General features: G+C 53.6%; 1 protein-coding gene across 2 annotated transcripts; it reads right to left on the bottom strand.

Annotated features, from left to right (window-relative positions):
- Positions 1-316: 316 nt before the first annotated feature.
- Nanos3 (nanos C2HC-type zinc finger 3) lies at positions 317-10263 on the bottom strand. 2 transcript variants are annotated; one of them, XR_005873474.1, is made up of 2 exons: positions 10181-10263; positions 317-570 (listed from the first exon to the last, which is right to left on the bottom strand). XR_005873474.1 is itself a non-coding variant. In XM_040736743.1 (2 exons), exons 1-2 carry the CDS (start codon positions 3655-3657, stop codon positions 503-505), a joined length of 525 nt encoding a protein of 174 aa, XP_040592677.1. In that variant the 5' UTR covers positions 3658-3852; the 3' UTR covers positions 317-502. The 2 variants fall into 2 exon arrangements, 1 of the variants encoding a protein (XP_040592677.1); XM_040736743.1 differs by lacking the exon at positions 10181-10263 and adding an exon at positions 3201-3852.

Below are 10263 nucleotides of genomic sequence, written 5' to 3'. Positions count from 1 at the left end.
GCTGGAGACAAAGGTGTGATGATCCAGAATGTAGCCCCCATCTAGTCAAGCTTGTCACTGTATCTGTGCCAGCCTGTTCCCCAAATCCTGTGCACCTTTGGTGCAATAGGAGGCCCCGTTTGGCATGTCAGTATGCACTGGGTGGCTGCAAGTTTAAAAGCCTCACAGATGCCCTCATGCTCCTGAGTCAGCTCCCCAAGGTGATCCCAAGATTCAAAGACCAGTTTGCCAGGTGGGAGGAGACAGGGAGTGAGGATGTGGTCTGTAGAGTAGAGGTGTCCCTGCCAGCCAGATTCACACCACCTTGTCCCAAGACTAGGCTCCACTCCTCACCATTTATTGGGTGCTGATGCAACAACACAAGCAGGACTAGGGTGGGGGAAGGGCTGGCGATCTCCAACAACTGTGGCCAGCCTCAGAGTCTTAAGCAAGATCCAGTCTCCAGCATGCCTTGTCCAGACCCTTGGCAAGGGTACCCCATGGTCCTCCCCACTCCAAGCTCCTAGGCTGTAGTGGAGGGACTGTAGGCCGAGGGTGAAGGTCCAGAGGACTTCCTGCCACTTTTGGAACCTGAAGGTTGAAAGCAAAGGAGAGAAATGCTGAAATGAGTGGCTCAGATTGCTGAGCGGGGTACTTACTCATGGGAGTTCCTAGGCCTCCCGGGCTGCTGCGCCACCTGGTGGTCACACATAGGATTGTCATCCTGGGACCCAGAGCAAAGCACAGAAATGCTATTCAAGTGAAGGTGGTGTGTCTCTCTCTGCCAGGCTGCAAGGGACTTTGCATTCCTTAACACCCAGAATGCAACCCTCAGCTTGCTGGGACAGTATGCTGGTGAGGGCACCCTCCAATACCAGGGAGGTGTTCCTGTCCCTTCAGAATTCAGAGACCATCATCTCTATAACTCCTCATTGTTAGCTTCTCAGAGCTGAGTCCCTCTAAGACCCCACTGGAAGGGATAGGGCTGTGGTACAGCACACAGAGAGAAGTCCTGGGATCCATCCCCACAAGAGATCAACAACATCAAACTCTTAATAGGCAGGCATGGCAGTTCACATCTGTTTCAGCAATAGGGAGACTGAGGCACATTCCTTCAAATCTACTGAGCTACACAGAGAGACTGTCACAACAACAACTTAAAAAATTCACAGAATGGGATCCTTGCTTGCAGATAATTGGTCTCTAACCAGAGGTTCACTGCAAAGTTAAGGGAGATACACCCCAGTCCATTGCCGCTCCCAGACTACTCAGGGAAACAAGCACAGAACCGTGGTGAAGCAGCCTCTGAGTCACCTTTGGACCCCCACCCACAAACTTTCAGTTTCGCTCCTGAGACCTCACAGGTACTGGGGCCTGCAGAGCTATTTGTGGTGCAAGCACCTGCCATCCTGGCATTTTGGAGGACAACCTGAGCTACAAAATAGACAGCTGTATCAAAAAGAAAAAATCTCAGAGCTCAGAAAAAACAAAACAAGTAAGAGCTAGCTTACCAAAATCAGCACCTTTGCAGAGGACCTACATCTGGCTCCCAGCACCCATACGGCTACCCACAACCAGCTGTTGACTGAAGTTCCAGGGTTTCTATGCCTTTTCTGGACTGCTCACAGGTGGTACAAGCAGGCAAAAAAAATACATAAACATGAAATAAAAGTGTCTGCATCTCCTGAGGGCTCATTGGGTAAAAGGGAGCTTGTGGCCAAGCCTGACAATCTGAGTTCTGTACCTCAAACCCACATGGTGGACTGGCTCTTGCAAGTTTTATGTGTAAAAAAGATTTAAGAAACAAACTGCTGGGCATTGTGGCACACACCTTTAATTCCAGCACTCAGGAGTTCAAGACCAGCCTGGTCTACAGAGCTAGTTCCAGTACAGCCAGGGCTACACAGAGAAACCCTGTCTCAAAAAACCAAAATAAGTAAGATAGATGGTAAACAAAGAAAAACAAACGGGAGGTAGATGCTGGCTTCTGAAGTCCTGGTCCTAGGGTCCATTAGCATGGAAACCAATAAAACTTCATAGGGCCAGGAGACCTGACTCCTTAGTTAAGAGCACTGGCTGCTCTTCCAGAGAACTGGGTTTCAACTCCTAGCACTACATGGTGGCTCCTAATCATCTTTCCAGTTCCAGGGGCTCCCATACCCTCTTCCGAAGTGCATGGGTACACACATACATGCAAGCAAACCACCCACACACCTACAAGCTTTAAAAACCTTATAGTTTCAGGTGCTTACGTCTGGCCCTGGAGGGTAGTGCTCTGCATTTGTGGGGAAGATGGGGAGGCTCCACACTGTAACACCAAGCAAGCACGTTCCTGAGGGCCCCCTACTCCTGCCTTGCTGCCTTGGAGTGGGCCCTTAAAGTCCATGACAACCATGGGACCCATTGGCCCTGGTCTGCCGCTCCAGTAGAATTCTGAGAAGTGTCCTTGCCTGTGTTGTGGTGTGGAGGTCAGGGGACAATTGGAAGGAAATCAGCTCTCTCCTACCGTGTGGATCCCAGGGATCTTCAGAGTTATATTAAAGCAGTCTTTACCCATTGAGTCATGTTGGCATCGCACCCCAAACATTTTATAGTTCTGACTCGGGACCAAAATCTGGGTCTCTTAAGCACTATGCATGAGCACTAACTGCAGATTCCTAAAGTGACACTCAAAGATCCAATGATTTCTAGCCACCCACAGTGCACACCCACACCCAGGCAGTCACACTGAACCTTATGATAGTTTCCAAGAAGGCCCTCCCACAGTGGAAATAAAGGAATTAAGACTCCAGAAGATACCTTCTCCAGGAAGTCCTCCTGGGATCCCCTCATCTGAGTCAAGTGCTCCCCCATTCAGCACTGTCCTAACTGCACCGGGTGCAGAACACACAAATGATTTCAGGGTTCAGAAAGGGTTTCCAGACTTCACAACTCCTGATGCCCAAGTAGAAATCAGAGCTCACACTACACCCTAACGTCTCTACCACCCCATGCCTGGGTGGCTCAGAGAGGGAGAATAGCTTGTGAAAGATCACACAGCAATGTAAAAACCACACTCCTCAGCCATTGCACTACACAAGGCTTTCAGGATGCTCTCAGCTCTACACACTGGGTTGCTTAGTTTCCAATACTGGCATCACACACACTTAAACACACCGAAGAGCTGAGAGCCTAGAATGGGTCCCTTCTCCACCCAGTCCCTAAACCACCTGCATAGACACCTGCTGCTGCTTCTCCTCCAGAGTGGTGGCCAGCATCCTGTGACTTTGCCTTGTCAGGCCGGGTCAGCTTTTTGCCTGCAGAGTTCCGGGTAGTGTAGCAGTAGACAGAAGTGTAGCCCTGGCCGGTGAGTGGGCAGAAGCGTCGAGTGTGGGCGTGCTCCTGAGTGGCCCCACACTGGGGACACACATAATCCCTCAGGATGGGACACAGCACTCGGCCCGCCTCATCCTTCAGGACGTGGGACTGATAGATGGCACGGGACTCCCCATTGTGCTTGCAGAATGAGCACAAACGTTCAGGAACTGTTGAGGGTTCCTTGCTGGCTCTCTGGCTTTCCAGGCTCGGCTTGGGCTCTGGCTTGGGGTCCAGCCTGACATCAGGCACCTCTTCCTCATGCAGAGCCCCAACCAGGCTTGCCAGGCCCAGGTAGTCTGTCCACAGATTGAAAGTCCCCATGGCTAGGAGCAGACGGCTTCCCTCCGTGCCTGAAGCCCAAGCGGCTCTGGCTGCTTTTCTACCTTGAGGGGGTGTGAGAGGGTGGAGCAGGCAGGCTCCAGGGGGTCCCTCAGTGTCACTGGGGGCTTCTTACATACCTGCCCAGGGGGTATATGGTGTTTGTGTGGGCTGGAGATAGACCAGGAGCCACTGAACCCCCAGGCTTCCCCAGGGTCTCCTCCCCCTCCCTGTGGGAGGTCAACCCTTGCTGGCCAGCTAGGTGAAGAGGCAGGGAGATGGCTAAGAACTCTGCCCGGGGCCAAACCCTTAAACAGAAGGATGATTTACTAATTTTTTCCCCTCTTCCTTCCCTAGAGCTGGGGAAGGGGCCAAGTGGCCTTGAGCCCTAGTTAGGTCAAGTAGCAATCCCAGTACTTAGAAAGGGGTCCTGTCCATGGGGGAGGGGACGATGATGAAAAGGACTGGGTCCCAAAGCTCTGGATTTGCTAAGGGATTTCCATGCCCACTCTAGTGGCTGAGAACTTAGTCAAGAAAAGAAATAAAAGGAGGACATGACTGCTCCTAAAGGACCGAGGGACAATACAGGCAAAGGCAGAAACACCTGGGAGTCCAGAGTGCACATGACGGCAAACTGAGCCAGCTCATGTGAGGAGAGGGAGAGGGGAACCTGGAATGGCAGCCAAGAGGCAAAAAAAAAAAAATTGTTTTAAAGATGGGGGGGGATAAAAAAAAAGCATATAGCAAAATATGGCTGGGCTGTATAGAAACCAGAAAAGCCAAGGGAAGGGCTGTTCCTTGGCTAGGAAAGTTCAGGGTAGGTGACAGGTATGCCAGCCAGGGGGACCTCAAAGCAGGTAGGGACTGAGGGATGCTGGAAGGACCTGGCAGCCAGTGTCAGCTTTGATATGTTAATAGGCACCTCGATTGTTTGTCCTCGGGTACAAAGTGGAGTTTCCAACTCTTTCTCCTTGGTTCATTCAGTTAGGAGCCTCCTTGAGGGGTGAGTGGAGGGGTCCTCCAGGCATGCCGTGGACAGGCTGCATCCCAGCAAGTGCCAACTCTCTGACCCCCAACACCCCAAAAAAGGCACTTGGTCGGGAGTCCCCACTGACTGGGACAGACTTTTCCACCCCTCCTGCCCACCTGCTAACCCATCTGTCCATTGCATGCCCGTCTACCAATTCACCCATTCCAGAAACGCAAACATCCATGCTTTCAGCCCCCACACTATGATTCCCCCAACATCTACCCCTCAAGGGTTTATTTCCCAATTTCAGTCTGCCCATTAAAGTCCCAGATACCAGTTCATCTCCTCAAGGGGAGCAAATGACAGGCTGAAGAACCTGGGGCTGTCTAAGAGGTCCTGCCCTCCTCACCCCTGAGACTGCTGTATGGTCCAGCCACAGTGACATTCATCCCCCGGTGGGTCTGGAACCCTCCTCACAACCCACCGACAACAATGAATGTTGATTGTGACCTACACTGTGGCCTGAGAGAGGGGGATGCCAGGTTGCCTGGGGGAATCTCCCAGATCTAGAAGGTGGGGATGTGATGGGGTAGATTGACGGCAGTTCCAGGCCTCGGGGTCCACTCAACAGTCGATGGTTTGTCTGAGCTGCTCAAACTCACCGACAGGTTGAATGTTCCCCCAAACCCTTGGCAAGTTTCTTGGAGAACTGGAGTAGGGAGTAGCCCAGAGAGGGAGGGGACGTGTAGGGTGATGAAGCCAGGGTCCTTTTGACTCCCATGAAGCCAGCCATCAGTTATTCAGTATCATCTGTCTTTTTGGAGACCCAGGAGCAGCAGCACAAGTATAAATCATAATGTAAAAGTGCGTGGCCTCTGCAACGGAGGCAACGGTGTACCTGTCTCATCTCACCATCCTTTATTCAAGGGACGCACCCAAAGCAGTGTCTGCCTGACACCGCAACACTCCGAGGCTCAGGACTCATAGCTCCAGACCAGCCTGTGCTAAATAGTAAGGTCCTAGAGAGGGCTACGCAGTGAGATAAAAATAAAATCTTCCAAAGCATCCCTGAGGTGCAGACCCCCACACACCACTAGTAAGGAGAGAGAGGCCGAAAGACCACAAAGGAGGGCGATTTTTAGCCACCTAGAAGTCTGGTAGCCTAGGTTCTGGTCTGGGAGGGTCACAGAGGCAACAGAGACGTAAACAAATTCCTTTAACACAATGTAACGGGCTCCTCTGGCAAGCTTGATTGTGAGATAAATAAAGGCTTCAATACAATGTAGACCTTTCTGCTTTCCCATGGTCTAAGCCTAAGTTTCCTCCTGAGCCCACCTCCGCCCTTCCCAGCCAAGCAGTGAGCTGGGAAAGGAACTGCCCCTCCCCCATGCCCACTCTGGGTCTAAAGGTTTCTAAATGGTCTGAGGAGGACAAGATTCCCTAGGCCTTCCGGTGGAGCATCTACCCACTTGGGCAAAGGTCCCGCACCCTTGGCACTGCCAACTTTGCTTTGCCTGAGCTCCTGACACTCCATAGAGGGGAGTGATCACCCTCAGGGATCTCCCGAGGCCACACAAGACAGATCCGGAGCACCACGTGTAACCAAGCTTGCGTGAAACCCAGTAACTCCAGCGCAGGGGTGGGGGTGGCACCAGCCTATGCAGCCCCAGGCCACAACCCCAGACTCAATTCAGTCCTCAGCCAAGGTCCCTGGGACCCTCCTGCAAGCCGGTCCTGCTAGATCTGCCTCCAAACTCAACTACCTGAGAGCTTAGGTCTCACCCTGTCTAGCACCTCAGTGGGCTTCCAGAGCATGCCCAGAATTCCCCTAGAAGCTAAGCTCCTGCCAAGATCCCTTAGACCCAAACCAGGTCCCCGAAGCCAGCGCGACTCAGGAAGCACTCCCACCCGGCTGGACCCTCACCCTGCTTCCTCAGCCCAGTCCCCAGGACTGGTCACATCCTCGCCCCGAGCCCGTGTACCTGGCCAGCAGCCCACATTTGAGGCCAGGGACTGCGGGCAGCCCTTCGTGGGAAAGGAGGGTCTCCTGCCTTGGACGCTCGCTCGTCCTGGATGCGTCCAGAGGAGGGTGAGCTGCAATCAAGGGCTTTGTATAGATTTCCCCTGTACCCCTGGGGAAGGGGACGCGGCGAGTTCAAAACAGTTTTTAAGGGGTTCCTGAAAGCTAAAATGGGCATTTACAAGGCACACAAGACACTCCGGGCAATACGGGTCATCTCGTAGACACCGTATTTTATTCTCTAAGTCCACTCTGCTGCTTACTTGTCCTTCGAAACTCTTGACTTTAACCTTATGCAATGGGAGGTGTCTGCTTCGGGTATTCCCAGCAGGACAGCGTGCCTGTGGGAGTCGGTCTGAGGGGGCGGGGCGGAGGCGCCAGGCCCCGCCCCCTCCTGTCTCTTTGTCTGCAGGCGTGGTGCAGGCTTCCCGCCCTCCGTGTCTGCGCTCGCCTGCCCTTTGTCAGAGGGGGTCTCCCGTCTGTGTCTGACTGCACCCTTCCTGAAACTGTGTCTGTCCCTTCTCTTCCCGGGGAGGGTCTGTGAGGTTGTTGGCAGCCATGTCCCCTGGTGTGTGGGGCTCACAGCCCTAACCTGGGCTGGGAGCTGATCGCATATTTCCCGCCACGTGTCTGCCGGCCTAGGGTGCTTGGGCGGGAGGTTTGACTTTGAAGTCCCTTATGGCGGGTGTGGGAAACAGTCTCCTCCCATCCCCCACCCCAGGTCCTGGTACAGGAGTGACCTGGGTGCGCCATGCCCCATGCTCACTCTGAGCAGCAAAAACAGCTGGGCAGCTGTCTTAGAGGTCAGGTTGAGGTGAGATTCCTGGCCCAGCCAGATGAGGTTAACTCTACAATGGGGGGAAGAAGTAGGGGATGGGTGAGCTGTCTGCTGTGGTCTGCAGTGTTCAGTGTGCCATGCCTATGTGTGAGTCAGCGGGGCAGGAGGAGCAGGTCGACCCTGGACAACAGAGAGCTCATTATTGGGGGTATAGTGACAAGACGTGGCGGTCTCCCTGGGGTCACGCTGATGGCCCAGGCTGGCTAGACCTTTTAGCCACACTTACATGGCTTCTCAGGTGCCCATCCTTCCCTCCCAAGCTTCTCCAGGGCTTCCCAAATACTCTGGTCTTTCATGGAGGGCCTCAGACAGGAGCTCCTGTGTCCTATGGGCAGTGGGTAGGTCAAAAACCCCAAAGTCCAGCTGGCTGGCTAGGAGGAGGCCAGGGCTTCGGGTGGGAGGGGGTTGGCTTCTCCTCTGTTGGGGGCTATGAAGGGCTGATGGGAACTCCAGATGCTCTTCTGAACTTACAAAGTTCAAGATGCAGGGTGGCCTGGGTATGCATCCAGGTGGACTGTCCTCACAAACTCACTGGTGTTAGTAGGTTAGTGGGTGTTGTCTGATCTAAGTTTACTCTGGGCTACAGGAGCTCAATGGTGTGTGTGTGTGTGTGTGTGTGCCATGGTGGGTACTGCTACTAGTGTGTGGGTGTGTCAATGTCTGTTCATCTCTTCCGTGGGCTTGTTTATGTGTAAATGTCAGCATTATTGTAGGTGGGTGTGTCAAGCTCCAGTCTAATTGCAGGTCGATGTGTGAGCAGGTGTATGTGGGTGTCTGGGGTTTGTTAGAGTAACTGGGTGGCTGTAGTCTGTCAGCTGATGGCATCCCTCAGGCCCAGCCCCACTAAAATAACAGCTGTGTTAAGGCAGGGAATTCATTCTGAGTCACAGGTATGTCCCCAGAGCCTGGCACACAATGGCTGCTCAGTGTCACTGGACATGGTGGCTGTGAGACCGGTCACCTCTGTACTTACTAACAGAAACCAGAGGTCAGCTACTGAGAACCTTTTTTTTTTTTTTCCGAGACAGGGCTCCAATTCAGACCCTGTCTCAGTAACAGCAGCAAAACAATTTTTTTTCAGTTTTTTGAGACAGGGTTTCTCTGTGTTTAACAGCCCAGGTTACCCTGGAACTAGTTGTTGTAGATCAGGCTGGTCTTGAACTCACAGAGATCCGCCTGCCTCTGCCTCCCCAGTGCTAGGATTAAAGGTGTGCGCCACCACTGTCCCAATTTAACAACAAAATATTGAGCTGTTGAATATCTGTGTGGCTCTGCCTCTGGGTGTCCTTCCCCCGTGGGTCTGTGTATCTGTGTATGCGTATAACCATCTATGTCTTCCGTGTCTGTGTAGGTGGCTGTGGATTAAGTTCCATGTTTTTGTTTGTGTGTTTGTTTTGACCTTGGGCACCAACCCCCAGGACCTGGCCATCAAGCTTTAACATTGAAGCTACAACCCCAGATCACTGTTTATTTTGACTTTTATGGAGGGTTGTTTGTTTTTTGCTTGAGACAGGGTCTCCCAATGAATCCCTGGTTGACCTGGAACTAACTATATAGATCAGGCTAGCCTGGACCTAATGAGATCTGCCTGCCTCTGTCTCCAGAGTGGTGGGATTAAAACTGTGCCCCATCACACCCAGCCTTCTCTTTTTTATTTATTTTTTATTTTTTAAGGCTGTCTCTAAATTGCCTAGGTTGGTTTATATAGCCAAGCAGGCCTTGAGCTTTCCCTCAGCCTCCCGAGGGCTAGGAGGACAGGTCTGTACCACCATGTCCAGCTCCATAAGGAGTCGTGGCTTTATGTGTGTATCTGTGTCAACATGCATACCTCTGATCTGGTGACTCTGTGTCAAGATTGCTGAGACCTGCCTTGGGCTCATATGTGGGTGTCCTTATCTGGAGGGTGGGTTTGCAAACCAAGTTACTAAGGGGACCATCCTGCCCCTATGGTTGTCAGTGACTCTGGCTGTGTGAGTGACCAGGTGAGGGTGGGCACCTCTAGCATGTCTCTATACTGTGCCACCTCTCACTGGTGACTTTCCTTTGCAGGGGTGTTTCCCCAGCCTTTGTGGGTGCAGTGTGTGCATGCGTGTCGGTGTTGTGGTTGACTGTGTGCTTAGGATATAAGATTATTAATGAGATAGTGTGTATCTATGTCACGCTGGATGGCTTTTCGGACTTTGATGACTTGAGACTAATTTTGGTTTGGCAAGTGCGTCTGTGAGTGGTGGGGGATGGGCAGGGAGGAGATGGGGAACCCAAGTGTGATGGGGGTACTTTCTCAGCCCCCAGTTAGCCAAAGAGGTGGCTTCTGCAGCCCCCAGCCCCAGCATGCATGCCTTCAGGGGAGAGGTCCCCGGGAAAGGCGCCCGGTCGCTTTAAAGCTAGGGCTCCTCAGCAGAGTGATCGGGGCCATCTTTCCTTTCTGCGGCCACTTTTGGAGGGCGGGTTCCAGTTGGCAAACCTTGTCCCCCGCAGTCACCGTGCAGATGCGGTCCGTGCCCCCGGCCGGAGGCGGCCTCCCGCCCCGCGCCCCGAGAACAAAGCGCCCCGGCCCCGCGCCCCTGTCGGCCCGGCCCAGGCGCTCGCAGCCGTGTCCCGGTGCAGGCGGCGTCCCGGGCCGCACAGCCAGGAACAATGGAGGCCTCGGCCGTGGCCGTGACCCGCAGGTGCGCCCCCCGCCCCGGCCCGCGCTCACCTCCTCTCCGCCGCCGCAGCGCCCTCCGCTCCGCCAGGGCCCGGGAGCCCGCCCGGCCGCCCGCGCGGGAAGGCACCGAGCGG

Source organism: Mesocricetus auratus, unplaced genomic scaffold, assembly GCF_017639785.1.
Source record: "Mesocricetus auratus isolate SY011 unplaced genomic scaffold, BCM_Maur_2.0 Super-Scaffold_100081, whole genome shotgun sequence".
Lineage (NCBI taxonomy): Eukaryota > Metazoa > Chordata > Mammalia > Rodentia > Cricetidae > Mesocricetus > Mesocricetus auratus.
This window is presented reverse-complemented; position numbering and strand designations above follow the sequence as displayed.

Coding starts and splice junctions, on each gene's coding strand:
- Nanos3 (XM_040736743.1), bottom strand. CDS start 3,657: ATGGGGACTTTCAATCTGTGGACAGACTACCTGGGCCTGGCAAGCCTG. Junction 571..3,200: donor TGGAGGAGAAGCAGCAGCAG/GTGTCTATGCAG, acceptor TTCAACCTTCAG/GTTCCAAAAGTGGCAGGAAG.